Source organism: Pituophis catenifer, unplaced genomic scaffold (assembly GCF_029215685.1).
Source record: "Pituophis catenifer annectens isolate HBS135680 unplaced genomic scaffold, rPitCat1.0.hap2 SCAF_7, whole genome shotgun sequence".
Lineage (NCBI taxonomy): Eukaryota > Metazoa > Chordata > Lepidosauria > Squamata > Colubridae > Pituophis > Pituophis catenifer.
Genome location: NW_027256887.1, coordinates 83,045,056 through 83,072,555, shown reverse-complemented (window position 1 = coordinate 83,072,555; position 27,500 = coordinate 83,045,056). Strand labels below are relative to the sequence as shown.

The 27,500-nt window shown below is 42.7% G+C and overlaps 1 protein-coding gene across 1 annotated transcript in view; it reads right to left on the bottom strand.

The window, feature by feature from the left end:
- Positions 1-27,500, bottom strand: part of SOX5 (SRY-box transcription factor 5) — a 1,010,028-nt gene that overhangs the window by 299,072 nt on the left and 683,456 nt on the right. Inside the window, exon 6 of the mRNA XM_070946983.1 lies at positions 17,788-17,874. Coding sequence (XP_070803084.1) covers positions 17,788-17,874 — 87 coding nt within the window. The remainder of the gene's footprint in view (positions 1-17,787; positions 17,875-27,500) is intronic.

The following is a 27,500-nucleotide window of genomic DNA, read 5'->3' as shown; positions in this document are numbered from 1 at the left end:
AGCTGCTGGTTATCTACCAGGCCATGTTAAAAGTGTTAAGCAGGTGGCAACAGCTGGTCAATTTTGGCTGTTCTCCAAGCTAAGCAAGATGAGCCTTGGTTAGTATTTGGATGGGGGACTGATTAAGAACTCCTGGGCTGTTTGTTAAGACTTTTTTTTAATATATACTAACAAAGAATATATACCAATAAGCTTTTTCCATAATGCTGCTAAGAAAACTGCATGGATGTAATCACTAAAAGTTAAGCTTGATTTCAGGATATCATAATCGTGAACATCATCATCATCATCATCATCAAACTTATATACCACCCAACTCTCAATGACTATGGGAAGCTCACGACCTTCAAAACAAAATCCCAAATCATAAAGGTTATCAATAAAGGAGAATATTTGTAACTCAAGGTTGAAAGTTTGGTGCTCTCTGAGCTTGGTTGTTTTCTTGCAGACGTTTTATTACCCGTCTAAGTAACATCATCAATGCTGGTAACTTTTTTTTTTTTTTTTTGCTTTAATTTATATGCCGCCCTTCTCCGGAGACTCAGGGCGGCTTACAATGCATTAAGCAATAGCCTTCATCCTTTTGTATATTTATACAAATTCAGCTTATTGCCCCCACAAACTGGGTCCTCATTTCACCTACCTTTGAAAGGATGGAAGGCTGAGTCAACCTTGAGCCTGGTGAGATTTGAACTTGCAGTAATTGCAAGCAACAGATGTTAATAACAGAGCTTTAGTCCACTGTACTACAGGCTCTTTAAAGCATCACTTTGGGTGATGAAACCTCTTCAAGAAAACATCCAAACTCAGAGAGCATCAAGGACCCCCCAATAAAAGATATTTACAACCTCTTGAAGTACTCGGAGCAGGATCCCTGACAAAATAAGAGCCGAGGTGGCGCAGTGGTTAGAGTGCAGTACTGCAGCTACTTCAGCTGACTGCTAGTTCAGCAGATCAGCGGATCAAATCTCACCAGCTCAAGGTTGACTCAGCCTTCCATCCTTCCAAGGTGGGTAAAATGAGGACCCAGATTGTTGGGGGCAATATGTTATTTAGTATACTGTCTTTGGTGTAAGCAGCCCAGAGTCCTCGGAGAGTGGGCGGCATAGAAATATGACTAATAAAATAAATAAAATAAAAATGACTTCTCCTGTATAAATCTGTGGAATAGCCTTCTTCTAGTTTAAAGCACATTTCAATGTAAATGCAAATGCATTTTAGCAATGATCAGTGCTAAAAACACTTTCGTTCGACTCCCCTTGCAATCCCAGGGGGGGGTTCAACACCACTAACTTATGGACAGAGATATATATTTTTAATGTTTTGATATTTTACTGCGCTTGACTTTTTAAATTGTTTTAAGTTTTCTTTCAAGGGGTTTTAACATGCATTTTAATATTGCACGCTAAGATGCACAGCGGGAGTGATGGTATAGAAAGGGCTAAAACAACAGACGGAAGGGTAAAATAAAGGGAAGTCAAACAGAAACGAGGCCTAAGAAAGCCGCGAGATAATTTCCCATTTCAGCAAGAATGGCATCGGATCGATTTCCAGCCCTCTCCTGAAAAGAATGCATGCCAAATTCAAAAGAGGATATTATGGGGGAGAGAAAAAGAGAGAGACAGGGGAAGAAAGATCTCAGCATGGGGCAAAATCTGGCACCGGTAACTGCAGGTTGTAGGGATATCTCAAAATCACCTTCCACTATTTTGGTGATGGGCTGAATTATACGACATTACCGTAGGCTTTTGTTACCGCTGTAATATTGCCAGATTTAATACGGAGGGATGGCATCCAAACGAAACACAGCCTTATTACCCCGTGCTAATTTCAGCAAGAGAGTTAAACACTACTTTCATTATCTCCTACTGAATTAAAGCGTGTGTTCCATCTCCCAATTGTATGGGACTACCACGACTCCCCTTTTGAAGGATTTCTCCAGTCCACAGATCTATTTAGCTTTAGAAACACTGCACCCACAGCTCAGGCAAATGCTGAAGTCACTGGGCCTTCGACGTTTTGGCTGGATTCGCACTTGTCTTTTATTTATTTATTTATTTTTATTTTTTTTATTTAATTTGATTTATATGCCGCCCTTCTCCGGAGACTCAGGGCGGCTTACAATGTGCTCAGCAATAGCCTTCATCCTTTTTTGTATATTTATACAAAGTCAGCTTATTGCCCCCACAACTGGGTCCTCAATTTACCTACCTTAGAAAGGATGGAAGGCTGAGTCAACCTTGAGCCTTGGTGAGATTCGAACCCTGCAGTAATTGCAGGCAGCTGGTCTTAATAACCAGCTTAATAACAGGGTGCCTTAAACCACTGTACTACCAAGGCTCTTGATTGACTCTTAAGACCGGAGTCAATCCGCTACTCAGAATTTTAGGGGCACATCCATGAAAATCAGACTATTCACATGTGCAGAAATGGATAGATTAACTTTAAAATTAAACAACAAGGAAGACTCACAATATTACAAAATACGGGACAGATGGTATGAATGGATCAATCGAAAGAAAAAAAAATTAAAGTCAAATACAGTAAGAAATTAAGGATAACAAATTTACACCATCATTAAGAAATTAAGGTTAATGTATATATGTACTTACATGTTCAAATATAGATAGATAATCCTGTTTATTATTTTTTTTAGTATATATGTAATTTAGAATTGTACCTTCTTTTTTAGAATTAAGAACGTTTTGTACAATTTTTTTTATCTTTTTATATTGAATAAAGTTTGTTTTTAAAATAAAAAAAAAAGAAAATCAGACTCTAAATCAAAATTTGAGATTTCAGGGTGGCAAGATCCACTTCCAATTTCTGACTTGGATTCCACAGCAACAAAATAAAATGAAACGGGACTTAAAGATTTGATTTCATAAAAGAGTCAACCACAAGCTATCAGTCCCCAGGTAGCAAAGGGATGCGTTGAACCTATGCAGAAAGTGTCTCACTCCGTTTTAAAAATAAAGTCTTTGAACACTGTTTAGAAAGCGAGCATCCGTTAAAGATTTCATGGATTCAACTTTAAACTTTACTGAATAAATCCACATTGGCACAGAAGAAGCAAAACCAACTCTGGGCTTCCCACGCAAAAGCATGCATAGTTCATTCCCCCATTCCCAACGGGCTACCCACAGTCCATTACGTCCTCCTGTTCATTTTATTATGAAAACCATCTGGCCACACCTTGACATCTGCTCTGGGTATCCTTACTGTTAAATGGAAGGGTGGGCTTCAAAAATTTTAGCAAGGGGTCCTCTGCCCGGTTGCTGGCTGAGCGTGGCCATGGTGGGTGTGGCCTAGTCGGCCTCCTGCACCACGGTGGGGAGAGGGTGTTTTTGCCCTTCCCAGGCTCCAGAGGCTTTCCTCAAGCTTCCGGGAGGGTAAAAAACGGCCTCCCCAGGCTCCGGAGGCCCTCTGGAGGCTGGAAACGGCCCCGTTTCCAGCCTTCCCAAACTTCTAGTAGGCCTGTTTTTCACCCTCCCTGAGCCTCCGCGCGCACCCTGCACTGACCAGCATCCAAAACAGGCCATGTGGGGACTCCTGGGAGGGGAGGGGCAGGGCAGGGTGAGAGGGGCCAGCCAGGAATGGGATTTGGGGGTTCTCTGAACTGTACAGAATCTTAGCTAGAGGTTCTCCCAAACTCCTGCGAACCCCCAGCAGCCCACCCTTGGTTAAATGACTACACACAGTCCTCAACTTACAACCATTTGTTTAATGACCATTGAAAATTACAACGGCAGTGAAAAAAGTGACATGACCCCATGGTCATGTGATCAAAATTCGGATGCTTGGCAACTGGCATGTATATATGTGGTTGCAGTGTCCCAGGATCATATGATCACCTTTTGGGAACTGTAGTCAAGCAAAGTTGATACAGAAGCCGGTTTCACTTATCCACTATGTCACTAACTTAACAACTACGGTAATTCACTTAACAACTACCTTGTTTACCAACAGAAAGTTTGGGATCAATTGTGGTCGTAATTCAAAGATTACCTGTACTTTCTTTTCTGCAAGCTTATTAGCATTGCTTCATGGCAAGGTTAGCCTTTTCTAGGATTCTGCAGTTTTTTAAAAAACTCTTAGGAATGACTCTACAGCTAGTCCCCAGTATCACATACCATTCATTTAGTGGCTGTTCTAAGTTATGACCGTGGTCACAGAAACACGATCCAGGTGCTTGGCAACTTAAGTGCCTACATTGCTTAATGTAGGGGTGTCACACTCGATTTCATTGAGGGCCGCTTTTGACCTTGGGGAGCCAGGGGGGCGTGGCCAGGGTGGAGCATGGCCAGCTTGACATCACTTGTTTTGGGGGCGCCTGTGGTGGCCCAAGTGCTCTGCCAGCAAAAACGGGCTCCCGAGCTCTGTTTTCAGCTGTGACGGCCTCCTGCAACCCTCTGCCAGGGGTGAAATTCACTTACCTTCCCTATCGGTTCACAAATGTGCACGCGCAAATGTGCGTGTGCCATTGTCCACACGTGCGCAAAGCTTTCTGCGCATGCACAGAGGCTGAAAATCATCACAAAAAAGTCATGTCGTGACATCTGCGCGGGTGAGCGGGGCTTCGCACAGTCACCCCTACCGTATTGTGCAATCCGGTATGAACCGGCTGAATTTCACCTCTGCCCTCTTGCCAGAAAAAACGGAAGGAGGGAGCTCCATTTTCGCTGGCAGAGTTACTGTGGGCCGGTCCTGCGCTGTTTCCAAGGTAGCCCCATGGGCCAGATCTTAGCACCCTCTGGTCCGGATCTGACTGCTGGGCCTTGAGGTTGACCATGGCTTAATGGTTGAGTTGCCAGTCCCAATTCTGGTCACTAAGTGACTTCTCTCCTGAATGAATAGAAGTTAGAGACAGGAACCATGTTGTCCTACTCAGTTCTCTAAGCATTCAGACAAATGACTGAATGGAGTCAGATTCATCCTCTCCAGAAGCACTAACACTGGGATCCAAGTATTCCCAGACAGTTGGCAATATGTCTCCTTTCATTTGTAACAAGGAGCAAGAGTAGAGAACCACTGATGTAAATAATATACCATGAACTAAAGATATAATCTGCAGTACGCGCAATAGTCCAACTATTGTGCACTGCATCAGATCCATTCATGCAGTGAAGATGACTCACCCAGCACAAGATGAGACACAGACAGACAAGTAGCAGAGAGAGAGAGAGAGAAAAAAAGAAAGACTTTTTCTTTGTTTGTTTTACAGTTGTTGAAGGTATGAATGGACGGAATGAAAGGCCAGATTGAAATAGCTGAAAAATTATAGGTGGGTTGGACGCAAAGCCCAACATGAATTATGCTAAAGGTAAGACATGGGAGAGTTAAGGAAGGATCACAAAAGGCAGGGAACAGCCAAGTCTCGGTCAATAAAAAAAGACAACCAGATCCAAAACGAATACGAAGGAGAAATAAAACTACAAACTTTCTCCTGCCAATCAAATCTGCCTAAATAATTCTGGCAGAAGGAGGAGAGACACAAACGGCATAGCAACATTCCTCCAAGCATTTGTGGTTTGAAACAGGTTAAAATTAATTGGCCAGCAACTCAAATCAATATTAGAGAATCTAACACAACAGCTAGGAAGAGATGTTGCAATTTTATTTACCGGTATCCATAAGGATGTCATCAGAAGGTAAAGATTTAAGAATAACCTCGCTGGATCAGGCTAAGACAACTTTTCGTCCAGCATTGTGTTTCTCAAAAGGCCAACAAGATGTGTTTTTGGGGTGCTGGCAAGCAAAATAATGGAAACCTATACCTGTCCCACCATTGTTCCCTGCAACTGGAACTTGGAAGCATGTTGTTCCTGATTTGGAAGAAACCTTGTCTTGATTAGGTCTGTTCTTCATGAATTTATTCAGTTCAGACCAGGGATGGGCTGCTGGGAGTTTGCAGGGGTTCGGGAGAACCTCTAGCTAAGATTCTGTGCAGTTCGGAGAACCCTCAAATCCCACTCCTGGCTGGCCCTGCCCACCCCACCCCACCCCTCCCAGGAGTCCCCACGCGGCCCGTTTTGGATGCAGCTAAGTGCAGGGCGCTTGCGAAGGCTCGGGGAGACCCTACCAGAAGTTTGTGAAGGCCGAAAATGAGCCCATTTCCAGCTTCCAGAGGGCCTCCGGAGCCTGGGGAGGCTGTTTTTGCCCTCCCGGAGGCTCGAGGAAAGCCTCCGGAGCCCTTGGAGGGCAAAAACGTCCCCCCCGCCATGGTGCAGGAGGCCGACTAGGCCACGCCCACTATGGCCACACCCACCCAGCAACCGCGAAGAGAACCCCTTGCTAAAATTTTTGAAGCCCACCCCTGGTTCAGACTAAATAAATACATTGGCTGTTCTCTAGGTAAATTCCTGAGGGAAGCCATGATGTCCTCACACATGGCATGACATCATCTTGCAAAATTGCTCCCCCGTTGTTGTTTTTTGCTTCCCCAACTGAAAAAAAAAGTGTGGGGGGGGGGGAAATAAAAAGAACAAGGCTGACAATCAAAGAGGCCCTGGTAGTTCTGAACCCTTCTAACTGCAAGAGACCTTAAATAGTTCCACATCTGCAAAAGGGTTGCTGCTTCTAAAGCATTTGAGCTGCATTAGCCAAAGGTTTAAAACTTAAACATTATCCTACTGATTAGTCTCCTTGTTTCTGCTTCTCCTCCTTCAAAAGCAGATCATGCCAAAACCCTTCAGACTTTTGATTCCAGCTTCCAGATGACAGGCTCCTAAGTAGCACATAATTGATTACTCTTCCTAAATCGAGAAGAGCCCCCTTCACCCTAACCCCCAATCATGCTCACTTTCCTGGTCTTTCAACTTGTCTGGTATTACTTAAATGGAATGATCCATTCCAGCCCATAGACAGAATTTCTGCCTAGAGACTCTTTATCTCATGATTCTGCATGTCACCTAACAGATTATCCGTTTTAATCCATACATAGGATCTATGTAACATGTGTCTTTAATTCATAGACACCGATGAGCTATAGTGTCACTGAACAGATTATTTCTCTTAATCCATTATTGGCAGTTATAAAAGTGGGATTTTTATTTTTTTTAAAAAAAAAAAACCTGGAAGAAAATCCATATGGCCTATCTTTAGTTTAGGGCAAAGTAAATACTGTCATATATGAGAGACAGCTTGATCTAAATATCCATTGCTGATGCTTTGAGCCACACCTTCCAAGCACACATTGATTTTTTTTAAAACTAACAGAGATTTAGTAGATGGTGTTTGGGCATGTTAAAACCAGAATTTCTGCCTGCATTGTGTTCTTTTAAATCTGGAGTTAGGGAAAGGTAAATTTTGTCCAAGACAAAACTGATCACAATTGGATGCGATTGATGGTTAGAGTTTCTTGCTAACCAGCATTTACTGTACATGAAAAGGTAAGGCAAGAACTAAACTATATATTACATGCTTCTGCTTCTCTGACTCTGAAAACACTGGTGAACATCACTTGATTTCAGCTCTGTCCAAAAGCTATATACAAACTTGAATCAAAAATATATTAAGTCTAATTTCTGGTGTAGGCAGAAACATTTCTAACAATATTTAATATAATGACAGAGTTGGAAGGGATCTTGGAGGACTTCTAGTCCAACCTCCTGCTTAGGCAGGAAACCCTACACAACTTCAGACAAATAGTTATCCAACCTCTGCTTAAAAACTTCCAGTGTTGGAGCATTCACAACTTCTGGAGGCAAGTTGTTCCACTTATTAATTGTTCTAAGTGTCAGGAAATTTCTCCTTAGTTTTAAGTTGCTTTTCTCCTTGATTAGTTTCCATCCATTGCTTCTTGTTCTACCCTCAGGTGCTTTGGAGAATAGCTTGACTCCCTCTTCTTTGGGGCAACCCCTGAGATATCGGAACACTGCTATCATGTCTCCCCTTGTCCTTCTTTTCATTAAACTAGACATAACCAGTTCCTGCAACCGTTCTTCATATGTTTTAGCCTCCAGTCCCCTCATCATTTTTGTTGCTCTTCTCTGCACTCTTTCCAGAGTCTCCACATCCTTTTTAAATCTTGGCGACCAAACTGAATGCAATATTCCAAGTGTGGCCTTACCAAGGCATTATAAAGTGGTATTAACACTTCACATGATCTTGATTCTATCTCTCTGTTTATGCAGCCTAGAACTGTGTTGGCTTTTTTGGCAGCTGCTGCACACTGCTGGCTCATATTTAACTGGTTGTCCACTAAGACTCCAAGATCCCTCTCACAGTTACTACTATTGAGCAAGGTACCACATATACTGTACCTGTGCATTTTGTTTTTCTTGCCTAAATGTAGAAACATACTTTTTTCACCATTGAATTTCATTTTGTTAAATAGCGCCCAATGTTCAAGTCTGTCAAGATCCTTCTGAATCTTAAGCCTTATCTTCTGGAGTGTTGGCTATTCCTGCCAGCTTGGTGTCATCTGCAAATTTTCATTTAGTGATCATTCGAAGTTACAAAAGCATCAAAAAAAGTGACGTGACCGTTTTCCACACTTTTTTTCACACTTTTCACTGTTTTTCACATTTTTTTGTCCTGGGGTCTTGTGACCACTTTTTGCAATCATCTGACAAGCAAAGTCAATGGGGAAGCCAGATTCACTCAACAACACTGTTACTAACTGAACAACTGCAATGATTCCCTTAACAGCTGTGGCAAGAAAGGTTATAAAATGGGGCAAATCTTGCTTAACAAATGTCTCAATTAGCAATGGAAATTTTGAGCTTAATTATGGTTGTAAAATAAGGACTACCTGTATTTCAAAATGACTAAGCCATCTGAGAAGGAAAATTTTCAGGATCGCCTCTGAAAAACTAGAATCTAATAGATTTGTGCTGCTTGCTAAAAAGAGGTAGCCTTTCTTACATGTTTACAATAATTTTCACTAAAAAAAAAAATGCTGGCCATGCTCCATTTGACAAAGGAGGACACAACCTCCGAAGCAGCATAATGTGCTTAAATGCCCATTATTAGTGACACGTCATAAACCAGAGCTGGCTTCACTGACTTTGCTCTTCTGAAGGAAACAAGGCCCTGAATCCATCCCAAATGTGTACATATATTGACAGGGAGATGTACAACATATCAAGTTAGTTTTGATGCCTTGTATATTTGAAATTCCAGGGCTTCTCCGATACACTTGGAATATGTTCTTGATTAAGGATTCTCACTTCATGAATTTGTGAAATTCAGCACAGATGATGTTTACAGTGATTTTTCGGTTCAGCTTCCTCACACATAGATCCAAAGCTGGTATTGGAAGAAGAGCATTCCGACAGATATTTCACCATAGATATTATATTTTTTACTTTTATAAGCAATCAAGTTGGCAGTCTTCCGCATTTAGGATTGCTTCCGTGATTGGGATAGGATTGGACTGCCTGATGCTTAGTGTAGAGACCACATAAACTGTAATATGTTTTTTGTAATACATTTCTGTTTCATAATACAGTTGTGATCATTTCTATTAACCGGTAAAATCGATCCGTGAAAACATAAATACCAGGAACAAAACGCCTTGCTCTCATGCAAGTGAGAACGTACAATATTCCCTTAATAGGCAGATGAATTTCCACCTTTTGGGGTTTTTTTTTAAATGTGCATCACACACACTCTGCAAACCCCCCCCCCCCCTTATTTTTTTTTGTTTTTAATGCATTGGCTTTTTATAGTTTTAATATGTTTTTTAATGTTGGTTTGATTTCTGATCAGGAGGCGCCCAGTGTTTGTTGTTAAGATGGGCAGCTATCGAAGTATTATTTAATTTATTTGTTAAATTTATAGGCCCCCCCTCTCATTGATAAATCACCCTTGTAATTAATAAACAAACAAACAAACAAATGTCAGAATTTCTCTTCCTGGATCCCTTGCAATATGCAATATGTTTCACCAAATTCACATCATACAGATAAAAAAAGAAAAAAAATAAGCCAGAAGCCTCCAAGGAAGGACAATCTATTATATAATAGGGTTAAATAGGAATTTCTCCTCTACAGGTAGTCCTCAATTTACAACCATTCGTTTAGTGACCATTTGCAGTTACAACAGCACTGAAAAAAAAGGCACTTATGACCATTTTACACACTTATGACTGTTGCAACATCCCCGTGGTCACGTGATCAGAATTTGGACTCTGGGCAACCGGTTCATACTTATGACATTTGCACTAGTGTTCCAGGGTCCAGTTCCACGCTGGCTTAGGAATTCTGGGAGTTGAAGTTCACAGATTGTAAAAGGGCCAGAATACCCCATCCCTGCATTAGATTATCACCTGATCTCACTATGGGGTGAATTTGAGATAGAAAAAATAATATCTACCAGCTAAGAAATTATGTGAACGCTGAATCAACTCAAAAAAGACACGAAGAACCTTTCTTTTGTTTTTTTTTCCCTTCATTGCATTTTTATAAGGGCTTCTTTTCCCCAATGTAAGGCATGACTTGGGAAGGGCAAATGAAAAGAGCCTTGGTAGTACAGTGGTCTAAGATACCCTGTTATTAACACAGCTGCCTGCAATTACTGCAGGTTCGAATCTTACCAGGCTCAAGGTTGACTCAGCCTTCCATCCTTTCTAAGGTAGGTAAAATGAGGACCCAGATTGTGGGGGCAATAAACTGACTTTGTATAAATATACAAAAGTATGAAGGCTATTGCTTAACGCATTGTAAGCCGCCCTGAGTCTCCGGAGAAGGGCGGCATATAAATCAAATTAAAAAAAAAAAAAGATTACCGTAAAATGCAAACCAAGTAAATATATAGCAATGTTGCAACCATGGAGCAGTTTTAGGTACAATTTACCTTATCGACTTATAATTTAGTGACCGTTTGAAGTTACAACGGGACTGAAAAAAGTGACTTACGATCATTTTTCACACTTGACTGTTGTAGCACTCCCATGGTCACATGACCAAAATTCAGACGCTTGGCAACTGGCATGTATATATGACGGTTGCAGTGTCCCAAGGTCATGTGTTCATCTTTTGCGACCTTCTGACAAGCAAATCAATGGGGAAGGCAGATTCACATATCAACTGTGTTACTAGCAGCTCAGGGGTCTGCAACCTTAAACACTCAAAAGAACCATTTGGACCCGTTTCCCACAGAAAAGAAAACACCGGGAGCCACAAAACCTGGGGGGCGTGGCCAACTCAACACTTCCACCAGTTACATGATCCCCCCCCCTAGCCACGCCTACCCAGCTGGTCGTTAGAGTACAAAACTGGTTGTTAAAAAACACCAGGAACCACAAAACCCTTTTGACATCTCTCTCTCTCCTTCCCTTCCCCCTCTCCCCCTCTCTTTCTGTATCTCTCTGTCTCTCTCTCTCCCCCTGTCTCTGTCTCTCTCCGTCTCTGCCCTGGCCGCTTCTCCATTTATTTATTTATTTATTGGTTCGATTTATATGCCGCCCTTCTCCGGAGACTCAGGGGGGACTTACAATGCATTAAGCAATAGCCTTCATACTTTTGTATATACCTGCTTAGTAGGGCTTTTAGCCCCCGCCCCCCAAGCGGTGTACTTTATTATACAAAGTCAACTTATTGACCCCACAATCCGGGTCCTCATTTTACCTACCTCGGAAGGATGGAAGGCTGAGTCAACCTTGAGCCTGGTGAGATTTGAACTCATAGTAATTGCAGGCAACTGGCAGCTAAGTGCTACTTAACAGCACTTTAGTCCGCTGCACCACCAAGGCTCCATCCCCCGCTGTTGCCCTTACCTCCTCAGGCTAGGCGTGAGGAGTGACTGGGAGAGGAGGGCGAGGGGCAGGGATAGCCAGTGATGGGCTCACCCAACAGGGAGCCACAGCAGAGGGCCCAAAGAGCTGCATGCGGCTCCAGAGCTGCAGGTTGCTGACACCCGTACTAGCTTAACAACTGCAGTGATCTCACTTAACAATGGTGGCAAGAAAGATTGTATAAAATGGAGCAAAATTCACTTAACAATTTTGGGCTCAATTGTGGTCATAAATAATGGACTACCTGTACTGAATCTGAAATGCTTGCATACACAACCTGGGAATCTGTCTTTCTCTCCATCTCTTCCTTATGGAGGCATCTCACGAAGCATTCTAGGAGCGTCTTAGGAAGCAGACGGGAATCAGGGTGCAAGCCAATCAATGCATACATCAGAGGCAGACAGAAAAGTTGTATTTTTCTCTATGAAAAGACAGGCTACTTTTGTTCTTTTTTTTCTCAAAAGTAGAGAGAAATTGAATGAAATTTTCATGAGTTGAGTCCAGGGATGATGTACAAAGTGGGGGCAGGGGGGGCAGACGAGGAGGCTTTTATCTTGATGCTGCGCTTGTCATCTTGCAGATTTTGAAACTCCTCCCCCCCCCCAAATATGTCTGATGCCCTATTTTATCCAAAGTGGGCACAGCCAAGATAAACACATCAAGCAATTAATTAAATAGAAGAGCTGAAAAAATATTTAATAATGACCTCCTGTTCGTGAAGAAAGAAGATCCCCAATACATGGGCAAATAAGAATGGCTGCAGTGTTGTTTCGGCAAACTTTGCCGTAACAGAGTTTGGCTTGTTGCTCTTTGTGAAGGCCCAAGTGCACATGGTAGAGAAGGGCAAGCTAAAATCATTTATCCACTCAACACCTTGGTTTCTGCTATTGCGGTAGTCACCAACTGGTGGTCTGCGAGAAAATGTCAGTGGTTCGCAGAAACATTATTTGCATTTTTTATATTGCACTAAATCAGGGGTCCTCAAACTATGGCCCCTGGGCCAGATATGTGCAATCAATGTTTGTGTTACTGCAGAGAGTCTCCCCCTTTGGGGTCTTTTTGTGTGGGTCGGAGGGGGGCAGACATTCTGACTTGGGGTCTGCTTCGGCCTTCTGGTGCCGGGCTTTGGGCGAAGGCTGGAGGGAAACATCGCTGGTGGCAAAGAGCCAGAGGGCCTCGTTCCAGTGGGACTGCATCATGGTCTGGAACTGGCGGACCATCGCAGCCCGCTGAGCCTCCAGGCGCCTGTACCTGGCTTTGCAGGTCTTCCCTATGCTCATAGTCCTTAGTGAGGTGCTTCTACTAAGCCTCCTTCTCGGTCAGATGCAATTTGAACTGAGATGTTTTGCCAACTCTTTCTCATGGTGGCTTCTTAGCTCCAACAACTGCTTCCTGTTGGGGCCCTAAGGAGCTTGGGTGGGGAGGCGAGGAGTGGATGGGATGGGAGGGGTGAATAGAGGCTGGTGAGGTGCCACTCAACGTGAGTAACATCAACTTGGCCATGCCCACCCAGTCACATGCCCACCTAGCCACTCCCACCTAGCTGGTCATTAGGCAGATGATATTAGTGGTCCGCGGGATTTAAAATTATGAATTTAGTGGTCCCTGAGGTCCGAAAGGTTGATGACCCTTCTGCTACTGGAATGACCAATTTCCCCAGTTGACATTCAGTTAGTAGCAAAAGCAATAAAAGAAGAACAGAGTTGGAAGGGACCTTGGACAGTGGTGGGATTCAGCCAGTTCGCACCTATTCGGGAGAACCGGTTGTTAACTATCTAAGCAGTTCATAGAACCGGTTGTTGGAAGAAATCTTATTTTGTTTTTTTCCACTTTACAGGGCTAATCCTGTAAGAAAGACAGGAAGGAAACATTCTGGTGTTTCTAGTCTAATCTTTATTGCTTCTCTGGTTAACCCTTATTACATTGTAACAGCTAAGGCGAAGCGCCCAGCAACGTGAGTTGGTCATGCCCATTGAGTTGGCCATGCCCACGCAGTCACATGACCACCGAGCCACGCCTACCCAGCTGGTCATTAGGGCAGAGAACCGGTTGTTAAATTATTTGAATCCCACCACTGACCTTGGAGGTCTTCTAGTCCAACCCCCTGCTGAAGCTATACGATTTCAAACAAATGGTTGTCCAATCTCTTCTCAAGGTGATGTAGCACAAACATTTCTGAAGGAGGGGTCCTTGATACTCTCTAAGCCTGGTTGTTTTCTTGAAGACCTTTCACTATCCAAACTAGGTAGCACTGATGATGTTACCTAGTTTGGTAATGAAATGTCTTCAAGAAAACAATCAAGCTCAGAGAACACCAAGGACCCCTCATTTTCAACCTTGAACTATAAATATTCCCCTTTATTGGAACTTCTGGAGCAGTGGTGGGTTCCTCCCGGTTCGGCCGAGCTGGTAGCGGTGACGATATGACGTCACCGAACCGGTTCTCCCCCCCCCGCCCTCCCACCCACCCACATTATTCTTATCTTTTATTTGATCCCACCCCCAATCTATTGCTGCCTCCTGAGTGAGGACCTTCCAAAAATGCCACGCCCACCTAGTCACATGACCTCCAAGCCACACCCACAAAATAAGCCATGCCCACAGAACCGGTAGTAAAAAAATTTAGAACCCACCCCTGTTCTGAAGGTAATAAGAATATACTCAAGGGGAAACTAGGCCTTTAGTAAAGTCTTCTTCTACACCTCTTCTCCTTCTGCTTACCAATTTCCCCACCATTTTACCTCTCTTTTTCAGTTAAAAAACCACATTTGTCCTCCCCTGGGAAAAGTTTAGTCAGAGTGTCGTGTCTTTCAATGATGAATTCTCTAACGAGGAAAATCTGGCCTCTCTTTAAAAGCAGGACTTACACGAGACAATAACATCTCAGCCAGCTTTTTGGGGGAGGGGGGCAGAGGGGCGGGGGAGATGATCATTATGGACACAACTAGAGATGATGATTTGCTGGAATCTGCTTTTTCTTCAGATCCAAAAGAGTGGAAGCGACTGAGTGAAAAATATACGAAGCAGCTGAATTTATTTATTATTTATTTATTTAATGGTTCGATTTATATGCTACCCTTCTCCGGAGACTCAGGGCGGCTTACAATGCGTTAAGCAATAACCTTCATACTTTTGCATATACCTGCTTAGTAGGGCTTTTGCCTCCCCCCCCAAGCGGTGTTCTTTATTATACAAAGTCAGCTTATTGCCCCCACAATCTGGGTCCTCATTTTACCTACCTTGGAAGGATGGAAGCAGGGGTGGGTTCTAATTTTTTTTACTACCGGTTCTGTGGGTGTGGCTTATTTTGTGGGTGTGGCTTGGAGGTCATGTGACTAGGTAGGCGTGGCTACCTTGTCAGAGTCATTTCTGAAGGTCCTCACACTTACGACCAGTCCTCGCACTTACGACCCGACTCATTTGTTTGCTTTTAACACTGATCAGCTGTAGGACGGCCCTTTGAAGTCCCGCAGCAAGAGTTTAAACAGTTTTTTTTCCCTCTAGTCATCAGCTGGGACTCAGGAGGCAGCAACAGATTGGGGGTGGGACCAAATAAAAGGTAAGAATAATGTGGGTGGGTGGGTGGGTGGGAGGGCAGGGGGGGAGAACCGGTTCGGTGACATCATATCGTCACCGCTACCGTCTCAGCCGAACTGGACCGAACCGGGAGGAACCCACCACTGGATGGAAGGCTGAGTCAACCTTGAGCTGGTGAGATTTGAACTCGCAGTAATTGCAGGCAGCTGGCAGCCAAGTGCTACTTAACAGCACTTTAGTCCGCTGCACCACCAAGGCTCTTAATTTAGAAACTGACAGCATTAGAATTTTGCCAGGAGAGGAATTAGGCATTGTCTGGGGGGGGGGGTACTCTGCTCTGCAGAGTTATACTTGCCCTTTGACCCCTTCATTGTTGTTTGCAACTGAGATTCTTCTCCAGCGTCTCATGAACCTCCCTTGTGAAACCAGATCCTTTTAGCAGGATCCTAAGATGGATTCTTGATTTCCTCTTCTTGACTACCTCTTTGATTCAGCCTTCAGCCAGCAAATTAAGAAAATCAGGCTGCAAACAAATGACTGTTTTAGCTGTAAGAGGCTACTCATCAGAGATTTTCTAGTCCACTTCCCACAGCTTTTTCCCTACATTAGATCAGCTATGCCAATTACTTAAGAGTGATTTATAGTAATTACAGCAGCAAAGAAGGATGCAAGAGGAGGTTGCAGTGTCTTCTCATTGCTCTCATTAATACTCCTTTGCTTAAAAGAAACCTAACAGGGTAAAACAGGGTTGTAAGTTGGCCTTCTGTTAGGACATGAGTCTTGGCAAATGCCTAAAAAATGCCTTTTAGGCATTTTTAATCTTATCAGTATTTATATTTATTTTCATTGGTTGCCCACAAACTTGATTCCAACGTTCCTAGCCACCGGCGCATGATTTTAAAGTAGCAATCTACCAGAAACTTTTTAGTAAAAAGTTTGATATAAATACAATACGTGTGTATGTGTGTATATAAAAAAATACAATATGTGTGTATATAAAATTGCATCCATCATGACTGATATGTTGTTCCCTTGGACAAGTCTTCTTCCAAAGAGAAGGAGAAGCTAATTTTGAAGAGCAGGAAAGTGCCTTAAGGTCTTGACCAAATAAATTTCCTCTATCTCAATTTTCAATCTTGGGATCAAATTTTGAAGCAAAGCCCCCATGACCTAAGTAACATGCCGGTCAGCAGAGAGATGGAGAAATGGGTCTATATTTGTTTATTTATCATATTATCATATTTATATTTATCTATTTATATTTATATTACATTTATATATTATCATATTGCAGGAACTGGGTATGTCTAGTTTAATGAAAAGAAGGACTAGGGGAGACATGATAGCAGTGTTCCACTATCTCAGGGGCTGCCACAAAGAAGAGGGAGTCAAGCTATTCTCCAAAGCACCTGGAGGCAGGACAAGAAGCAATTGGGTGGAAATTAATCAAGGAGAGAAGCAACTTAGAACTAAGGAGAAATTTCCTGACAGTGAGAACAATTAATCAGTGGAACCACTTGCCTCCAGAAGTTGTAAATGCTCCAACACTGGAGGTTTTTAAGAAGATGTTGGATAACCATTTGTCTGAAGTGGTGAAGGGTTTCCTGCCTAAGCAGGGGGTTGGACTAGAAGACCTCCAAGGTCCCTTCCAACTCTGTTATTCTATGATTCAATGATTCTATATTTATACAACTACTCTGACAAAGATACCAGAGTTTCAGCTTTAACAGGACAATAAGGCCAATTTTTACCATGCCCTGATGACGGTCCTAATCTCAGATGAAGGAGGACAAAATGAAGTGAAAAACACATGGCCAATACAACTCATCATATTTACAGGTAGTCCTTGACTTACGACAGCAATTGAGCCCGCAATTTCCATGGTTAAGCAAGGCAATTGTTCAGTGCGTTTGCTCCATTTTACAACCCTTTTGCCATAGTTGTTAAACAAAACATTGCAATCATTAAGTGAATAATGCAGTCAATAAGCGAATCTGGCTTCCTCCATTGATTTTGCCATCTGGGAAGATTGTGCAAATGGTGAACTCACGACCCTGAGAGATTGCAATTTCATAAATTACATGCCAGTAGCCAAGCGCCTGAATTTTGATCACACGACTATTGGGATATAAGTTGCAAGTGTGAAAACCGGCCATAAGTCAATTTTTTCAGTGCCGTTTTAACTCCGATTGGTCCAGTAGTGGGTTTCACTTACCTTCGCTACTGGTTTGGAACTGTGAGCGTGTGTGTGTGTGCGTGGCGCTTCTGTGCATGCACAGAACCTTCTACGCATGTGCAGAGAGTCCATGATGACGTCCGAGTGGGTGGGTGGAGCCTCCCGCCACCACCACTAAGGGTTTGCCAAAACCGGGACGAACCAGTAGAAACCCACCACTGGATTGGTCCCTAAACGGACGGTTGTAAATTGAAAACTACCTGCACTCCAATTTCTTTTCTTTTCTTTTTCTTCCATTCCATTCTATTCTTTTGTGAATAGAAATAAGCGTTACCTTTTATTTCTCCAAAGTTCCCTGATCCCATGGCAAGGAGCTTGTCTTTCCAATCTTTTGATAGTAGTTTTTCAATACTGGGGGTTTCTGAATGAAGAGAAAGAGAGAGAAAAAGAGAATCAACCTGGCTGATAGCACAATAGAACTCATTAAAAGTCTATCCGCTAAAAATAAGTGCGATCCCATCACGGACCCCAGTTCATAATGACTTCATCAACATACTGATAAGAGGGGAAAGCATGGTTTAAAAAAAAAAAAGAAAAAAAGAATGCGTTTTGTCACCTGCTGTTTCAAAATCATTAGCTTTTCCTCTCTCTGAACAAAGCTGTTTCCCTATGACAATGGGCGCACAGAAACCTGGCGTGTATTGTTTTTCAATTTAGAGAACAAGTTTCTGCTCATAATGGATGCTTGTCAATTTCAGGGTGTTAGCCTGCAGTCAAAAAAATATAATTATGTTGATAAAATGCACAGGGCGGGGGAGGGGGGGGGAGGAGGAGGAGAGGGGAAAAAAAAAAACAAGGCAAAGAATTAGCGACTAAATCTGCTACATGTAATTATATCCCTCGGTGTGTTTACAATTACATCCACTTTACAATGTGTTTAAACATAGTGTGGTGGTAAGCATGCTGTGGCAAGATTTCCTCCCCCCACCCTTCTCCTCAAGCCCCTCTCCCTTGTAACACACTCACCGCAAACAAATAATAAGTGTAGCAGTTGTAATAATAATCCAAAAAGAGCTCGGAATAGTAAACGCAGGCTGTGCGGTGCTCTGAATTGTATTTGGAAAGGGCGTTTCAGAATGCGTGAAGGTGAAAATTGTGGCCCTGCTTGCAACTCTAAAGCTGTTCCCGGGTTCTATTCCCAGGCAAAGCTAGGAAAAGGCCTAGAGAGATGCGGATGAGGAGCCAAACTCTGCCTTTTGCGTCCAGGGGATATCTAGGAATATGTTACAGCTGCTTTAAAGAGTTGCAGACAAGAGGCCAAGTCCTGCTAAACGAAGACCATCTAGAATCATAGATTCACTGGGCTAGAAAGGGCCTCAGAGATCTTCTAGTCCAGGGGTCCCCAACAGGGGTGGGCTTCAAAAATTTTAGCAAGGGGTTCTCTGCCTGGTTGCTGGGTGGGCGTGGCCATGGTGGGTGAGGCCTAGTCGGCCTCCTGCACCATGGCAGGGGGGCGTTTTTGCCCTCCCCGGGCTCCGGAGGCTTTCCTTGAACCACTGGGAGGCGAAAATGGCCTCCCCAGGCTCCAGAGGCCCTCCCTTCCCAATCTTCTGGTAAGCCCGTTTTTCGCCCTGAGCCTCCACACACGCCCTACACTTACTGTGTTTCCCCAAAAATAAGACCCTGTCTTATATTTTTTTGAACCCTGAAATAAGCGCTTGGCCTTATTGCCATGCGCTCAAAAGAGCATTACAGTCTGGACTACTGTAATGTTCTCTACATGGGGCTCCCCTTGAAGAGCACCCGGACGCTCCAACTGGTCCAGAATGTGGCCGTGCGGATGATTATGGGAGCGACACAGCGCTCCCATGTAACACCTCTCCTGCGCAAGCTGCACTGGCTCCCGGTGGTCTTCTGGGTGCAATTCAAGGTGTTGGTTACCATCTTTAGAGCGCTCCATGGCTTAGGACCTGGGTACTTACGAGATTGCCTTCTGCTACCAATAGCCTCCCACCGGCCAGTATGCTCCCACAGAGAGGAACTCCTCAGGGTACCATCGGTCAAACAATGTCGACTGGCGACCCCCAGGGGGAGAGCCTTCTCTGTGGGGGCACCCGCCCTCTGGAATGAATTGCCCCCGGAGATACGGATGATCCCTGACCTACGCACCTTTCACCGTGCCCTCAAGACGTTATTGTTCCAACAAGCTGGGCTGGCCTAAACATTAATTTTAATGAGTTGCTTTTGTTTTTTAATGATGTCGGGGCCAAATTATTTAATATGTTTTTAAATTGCTTTTAAATTTTATATAGGTGTTTGTTTTATCTTTGGCTGTGCACCGCCCTGAGTCCTTCAGGAGAAGGGTGGTATAAAAATTAGATTAAATAAAATTAAATAAAATAAATAAAAGCTCGATTAGGCTTATTATCAGGGGAGGTCTTATTTTGGGGGAAACAGGGTCTCCAGAACCTGTCAGAACCTGCTGAATAGCACCCCTGGTTTTATCCACAAACAATTTCATCATTGATAATTCTTTGACTCTGTCCTTGCTTCTCCCACGAAACTTTTTTTTAAAAAAATATATTTTCCTTGCCCTTATAAAGTGCAAAACCTACAGGACATTCAACTTGCTTCCAAACAATGTGATTGTCTATTCTAGTCAGCAGTTAGAAAGGTTCACAACGTAATAGCTTTCAATCCTGCGATTAGTACTGCATTCAGATAGAAAATGGAATGCAGTAAAATATAAGTGCTCCAGTATGTTCCATCTAAATAACAATGGCCACAGTGACTATCTTTATCTTATAACATTAACCGCTATCCCCCACTTCTGCGCTCAGGTCTAATTTGACCCAGTGTTTGTCTAAACCCCTACTTGGGAACTGAAAGGGAGTTATATGTTAACTTTTCAAAGGAACTGTCTGGCTTAGAGACTGCACATTATTAGCAGCTGGTAAATTTCCTCTCCAGATAACAAATTGTTGATTAAACTGTCTAATTTTGTTTTCCTTGTTTTGTTTTTCAAAACTGACATCTCCATACTAAATGACAGTCAAAAGCCAGGAACAAACTGCTAAACAATCCTAGGGTTATTTTGGTTAAGCCTGCTGCATGAACCTTGCATTTTCCTCCAACGTGGCTTATTATCCAAAGTGAAACGTATGAAGCTGATTGATGAATAAGCTTAGGAAATATTTCCATATCTAATTCTCCCAAGGCTACTGATCACAGTAGCATCCTCAGCCTAGATATATTGATCATGTTACAAGAAATTGGAATAGCTGTATTTTGGGAAGGGCTTTGGACTTGTAAATAAATTGAGCTAAGCAGTCAAGCTCCAAGTTTAATGTAAAATGTGTCATATTTTGAACTTGAAAATTATGACACCATGGATTAAGAATAACACATGTTATCCTAGTGCATTTGATTCCCCTCCGCCCTGCTCCTTCCAAATTTAAAAATTGCAATCTGTTGACTCCCAACTTGGAAAATGCAAAGCCTCTGCATTGTTCATGATGGAGAGGGTGTGCGTAAGATTATTGCTCTACATTAGAATTGTACGTTGCACATTCTTAGTATCCATTACTAGTACAAATCCTGTCAAAACTACCTTTTGAAGGCAATAGAAAAATAAGCAACTTTCTCCAAATCTTAAAGTGCTGATAAGGTTCCACACTGTGGTAAGAAGATTTCATTGAAGTGTTTCAGGAAAACACGATGTTGGAACTGATGAGACCTCCTTCTTCAAGAGCATGGTTGCCAGATGTTAGCCAGATGCGGAATGTTCCATCCAGTCTACCTGGATGCAGAACAAGTAAATGTGGGCACTTCTACTGAAAGTGGCATTGAGAATTAAAGAAAACCTTTTAGCAACCTTGAATAAATAATATAAACATTGCTATTTTCTTTTTGTCTTTCTGATGTTGCTTCAAAAAAAAAAAAAGAAAGAAAAAAAAAAAGAAATCCTTGAGCGGTAAGTAAACAGGCCAAGCGTACCACAGTATTTGCCGTGGAAGACTGTCAGTCATTAAAAGCTAACAAACCTTCACGAAGCAGGAATGCAGTAAAAGAAATCTATTCTGGATTAACAATAAGCTACGGATCCCACTGGCACCATTTTGCTTCTAAGCCTATTGTAAGCAAGGCCCAGGACAAAGCCTTTCTCCTACAGCTAGACAAAATATTCACCTTTGAGCACAGATAAAGAAACAGCAGACTTTGAGACTTGTGGTTAAAGCAACAGAAACCTGATTTATGATGTCAAAAGACCCCAGTCGGTTGCCACGAACCATAGCTCAACAGCATTGGAGATGCGCTTGAAACAAATGTAACCTCTGAATAGACAAGCACATTCATTGATGGGCAAAACTACATGGGGCCATTTTCAAAATGGTGCCAAAGCATTGATGTACTAGTTCACAGGACTCCCAGTGATTATTATCCATTATGAGCCACGGTGGCGCAGTGGTTAGAGTGCAGTACTGCAGGCTACTTCTGCTGACTGACTGCAATTTGGCAGTTCGAATCTCACCAGGCTCAAAGTTGACTCAGCCTTCCATCCTTCCGAGGTGAGTAAAATGAAGATCCAAATTGTTGGGGGCAATATGCTGACTATGTAAACCGCTTAGAGTGGGCTGTAAAGCACTGTAAAGCCTTGGTAGTATAGTGGTCTAAAGCACCCTGTTATTAAGACCAGCTGCCTGCAATTACTGCAGGTTCGAATCTCGCCAGGCTCAAGGTTGACTCAGCCTTCCATCCTTTCTAAGGTAGGTAAATTGAGGACCCAGTTGTGGGGGCAATAAGCTGACTTTGTATAAATATACAAAAAGGATGAAGGCTATTGCTTAGCACATTGTAAGCCGCCCTGAGTCTCCGGAGAAGGGCGGCATATAAATCATTTTTTTTAAAAAAAAGCAGTATATAAGTCTAAGTGTTATTGCTATTGCTATTATAGGAATGCCACATTAACAACCTTGGGAATTCTTAAGGATCTCTGGTAAATAAGTAGGGATGGGAGAGAAATTTGGTTAGCTCACTTTTATTTATTATTCATTTACTAGATTTTTATCCTGCCTTTATTGGTAAATCGAGGTAGCAAACATGCATAGTACTCCTTCTTTCTTCTATTTTCCTCACAACATAACCCTTGTCCAGAGTCACCTAGCCAGCTTGCGTGCCTAAGGCGGGACTAGAACTCACAGTCTCCTGGTTTCTAAGACAGCATCTTAATCACTACACCAAACTGACAGACAGCGCTGGCTCTTTGGCTTTGAAACAGAGATGAGCACCGACCCCTAGAGTCGGGAACGACTCGCACATATGTGTGAGGGGAACCTTTATCTTTTTACCTTATAGTCGATCAAAAGAAATTTAAAAGAAATTCTAAAGTACTCAGAAAACGATGTAGACTCTCCCTACCCCCAAGAAGAGACAACTTTTGGAAAACAGTTAAATTTGGAGGTTAGTAGATAGCTGCCCCATGGAACAGGATTTGGACAGGATGACTTGGTATTAAGCAACCAATTATTTATTACATTTTGAATGGGGATAGGCTTGATTTAAGATTGCAGGAGGAAGGGGAACCCTAAACAATCAGACAACCAATAATTTTAAAGTAGTCAGTTACTAACTTTAGGAGATAGGAGGAAGAGCTGCAATGATGACAGTGATCAGATAAAAAACATCTCAGCCCACGGAGGGAATGCGGATGGAGAAACGGATAAGTGCTTTCAGATTGACATGGTTCTGTTACTATAATCCAGGGCTCTCCAAATTTGGCAACTGTAAGAGTTGTGGATTTAAAGGATTCCTCAGCCATCCCCTTAAAGTTGCCATGTTTGGAAATCCCTGCTATGATCTTACAATTACGGTATTGTTGGTACTCGTGGTTTTGATCTCCTGACTGGGCTGCTTCAAAGGGCTGACAGCTCTAATGAAAAATCTGTTTTCAAGGATTTCACACTTCCAACATTTCTAGGCTGAGGGTAAATTTGTACTCTATAACTATCATTAAGTTTATGATTCTTGACAAATGTATCTTTTCTTTTATGTACACTGAGAGCATATGCACGAAGACAAATTCCTTGTGTGTCCAAATACACTTGGCCAATAAAGAATTCTATTCTATTCTATTCTATTCTATTCTATTCTATTCTATTCTACATCATTGGAACTTTTATGATCTCACTCTTTCATCAAAAATGCAGAATGCAGCATGGCAGGTTTTCTGTAGTACAAAGACCCGGTATATCAAATGAGCAAAGTGGAGTCCGGATGTCTCCAAATCTGGCAGGGAAAACAAGACCAGCTGGCATTCAATGGAGACCATATTGAATCAAATGGACTAGCGACCTGACTTGCATTCTTGAGTCACTGCAATCTCACTGAGTTGGCTTCAACTTACATAGCTAGGCAGCAATTGAGAGCGCCTAGTCTAGATCTAACCTTCTCATCAACAGGAATGTTCTGCCGTCGCAAGAAGATCTCTAATCTCACTATCAACCTTCTCTGAATCCACTTATTATTGCATTTTTTTTTCTTCCCCAGAGTTCATTGGGCATCACATCTAGACCTTAGCTCTTGCTACCATCCCCATTTTATTCCCATACATTTTAACCTTGTTAAACCACCCTGTGAGTCTAAAGAAGAATTGGATGAGCTTAAGGTCACCTAAGAAGGGACGTGGTGGCTCAGTGGCTAAGACGCTGAGCTTGTCGATCGAAAGGTCGGCAGTTCAGCGGTTCGAATCCCTAGTGCCGCGTAACGGGGTGAGCTCCCGTTACTTGTCCCAGCTTCTGCCAACCTAGCAGTTCGAAAGCACATAAAAAAGGCAAGTAGAAAAATAGGGACCACCTTTGGTGGGAAGGGAACAGCGTTCCGTGCACCTTTGGCATTGAGTCATGCCGACCACATGACCACAGAGACATCTTCGGACAGCGCTGGCTCTTCGGCTTTGAAACGGAGATGAGCACCGCCCCCTAGAGTCAGGAACGACTAGCACATATGTGCGAGAGGAACCTTTACCTTTACCTTACTGGCTTAACAACAATAAAGTTATCAAATTGAAAGTAAAAGTTAGGTCATCTAGCCATCATCATGGTTGATTGGGCTATGAAAAACAGATGACCTTGGGCCTCAATCCAGTACTCTAAGCACTGTACCAGCCTGCCTTTCCCCAGATTTCTTTGGCGGCATCCATGTTTTGGAAAGAAAAGGGAAGAATCTGGTGTTAAAAGAGAGAGAGAGAGAATCTTACCTTCCTTGGTTTAAGATTTGAACTCTCCCACTGCTGTTATTCTACCAAAGCCTATCCTGTTTTGATTCATTAGGACCCTGTTCCTCTTTGGCTTTCCTGCCTTTAGCATTCTCTCTCTCTTTCTTTTCTCTCTCTCTCTTCCTTTCCTCCACGCTCACTTTGACAGCTGTCTTCCCATCATCCCAACAGGTGCTATTAGTCCCTGAACAAAGGGTGAGGCTTTTAAGCCACTGGCTGTTGACAAGTGAAAAGGAAACAACTAATGGCTCAGCACTGCTCTTCTCCCTGGGTCACTCAGCCAACGGTAATCGCTATTATTTTTATTTATTAGTTCTGCGGCACTGTCCTCTAACCTGCCTTTGCCCACCCACCTCCGTTGACTTCATTCCGTGACAGCCTGGAGCATTTTAACTTTTAATAAAAAAAAAAAGGGAGGGGGAGAGCACCCCCCTCAACAACTGAGCAAGCTTTTTTGGTAAAGTGCCTGGCTAATGAATGTTGTCCATTTAGAGCTGGATAATTTATGATGTCAGCAGAGGCAAGAGGGGGGGAGAAGGGAGCCGCCAGCACCAGGATTTCGGATGTTGCTTCATGGCGAGCACTGGAAGATGGGAGCAGAGAGGGGAAAAGAAGGGAAGAAAGGAGCAAGAAGAGAGGTTAGGCTGGGTCTTCCCTTCCTGAAGATGTGGGAACGAAGGTCTTCGTCCACACTAGCAGATAACTTTATAGGTTGTCTGAAGTCATAAAGTGAGCCCTTAAACCTGGCTCTGTACCGAGGTGAGATTTGCTGCTAGAACTCTTGTGGCATGTTTGGGTCGTTTATCTGATGGTTGCATTTCCCAACATTTTACCTTGGTTATCTACTCTGTTGTAATTCTGTAAGCCACCTAGATTGATATAGTTTAGGGGAGGGAGGGAGGGAGGGAGGGAGGGAGGGAAGGAAGGAAGGAAGGAAGGAAGGAAGGAAGGAAGGAAGGAAGGAAGGAAGGAAGGAGGAAAGGGAAGGGAAGAGAAGGGAAAGGAGGAGGAAGGCGGGAGGGATGGACAAGCAGCCAGATATAAACAGTTAATAGATAAGATGGACAGAACAGATCGACAGAATGGATGGATGCATGGATGGATGAAAGGATGGATGTAGATAAGATAAGATGATAAGATAAGATGGATAGATGAGAGAGAGAGAGAGAGAGAGAGAGAGAGAGAGAGAGAGAGAGAGAGAGAGAGAGATGATAGATAGAGAGATAGAGATAGAGATAGAGATAGAGATAGATAGATAGATAGATAGATAGATAGATAGATAGATAGATAGATGGATGATAGGTAGGTAGATAGAGATATATATATAGAGAGATGATATAGATAGATAGATAGATAGATAGATAGATAGACAGACAGACAGACAGACAGACAGACAGACAGACGAGATGGATGGATGGATGGATGATAGAGAAATAGCACTTAGCAATAGAACCTAGTCTTATATACCACTTCACAGTGCTTTACAGCCCTCTCTAAGCAGTTTACAGTCAGCATATTGCCAATGATTTGGGTCCTCATTTTACCAACCTCAGAAAGATGGATGGCTGAATCAACCTTGAGCCAGTGAGACTCAAACTGCTGAACTGCTGGCAGTCGGCAGTCAGCAGAATTAGTCTGCAATACTGCATTACAACCACGGCAGATAGATAGATAGATAGATAGATAGATAGATAGATAGATAGATAGATAGATAGATAGATAGATAGAGATCCCTATTTTACTTAGCTTTCCCCCCCAAAAAAACCCATACAAATTAGCTAAATATGGAACTATATAATTCAATTGCATGTTAAGCTACTATAGTGGCCATCAGAAGCAACAATAAAAGGATTTAAAACAATGTGAATTACTTGATCTGGAACATGTCTTTAAAATGCTGCCTGAAAATAGACATGATGTTGGGTTACAGTTATTATTTCATGTGCAGAATAGAAAGTAAAAAAATCATCACCAAGAAAAATCGATCCAATGAAATGCTTGGAAGACTTCTTTAAAATGTGACAGCATGTTTTACCGCTGGAAGTGAGAAGTGAACCATTCATGCCTGATGCTAAACAACTTCACATCCTGAACCCTTCTTGCATAACATATGTGAAAACAAAATCACAATCATTATTGTGCCAGATGCCAGAAAAACATGTTTTTTTAAAAAAAAATCCTCCATAAATCAGTGCTAATAAAGAACAAGGTACCGTTTCACAATAAATAAAAAAGATTTGCCTCCCCCTTTTTTTCTTTCGATATAAAAGATATTTGCATAAAATCATAATGTCAAATTAAGTAGAAATTATTAAAGCAAATGTCAGCTTTGAATCTGCTTGAAGCGGGAGGGGGGGAGAGAGAAGGGAGGAAACTCTTGCAAGATTCATTTGTGAGGTTCTTAACTAAAATACAGGATCCCATCTGCTTTGGCAACTTATTGTACTCAGTCACACTTGTTGCTGTTCATAGTATTAAAATACTTCCATTCTTCTCTGCACTATTTCCGGTTTAGATAAACGTAGCATTTCCCACTGCTGAACTCTTTCAAAAAAAATCATGCATGTACTGCATGTGCAGTACACGCCAAAAGGAGGCTTGGGAAGGTAAGTAGAACAACGGGAGGGGATCAGCTGTGGCGCGCAGTTTAGCTTTGCTAGAAAGCAGGAAACCTTGGTTCCTAGCAAAGCTAAACCGCGCAGCACAGGTGATCATCGGATCGTAGTTTTTATTGCTACCGATTTGCCCGAACCGGAGGAAACCGGTAGAATGTC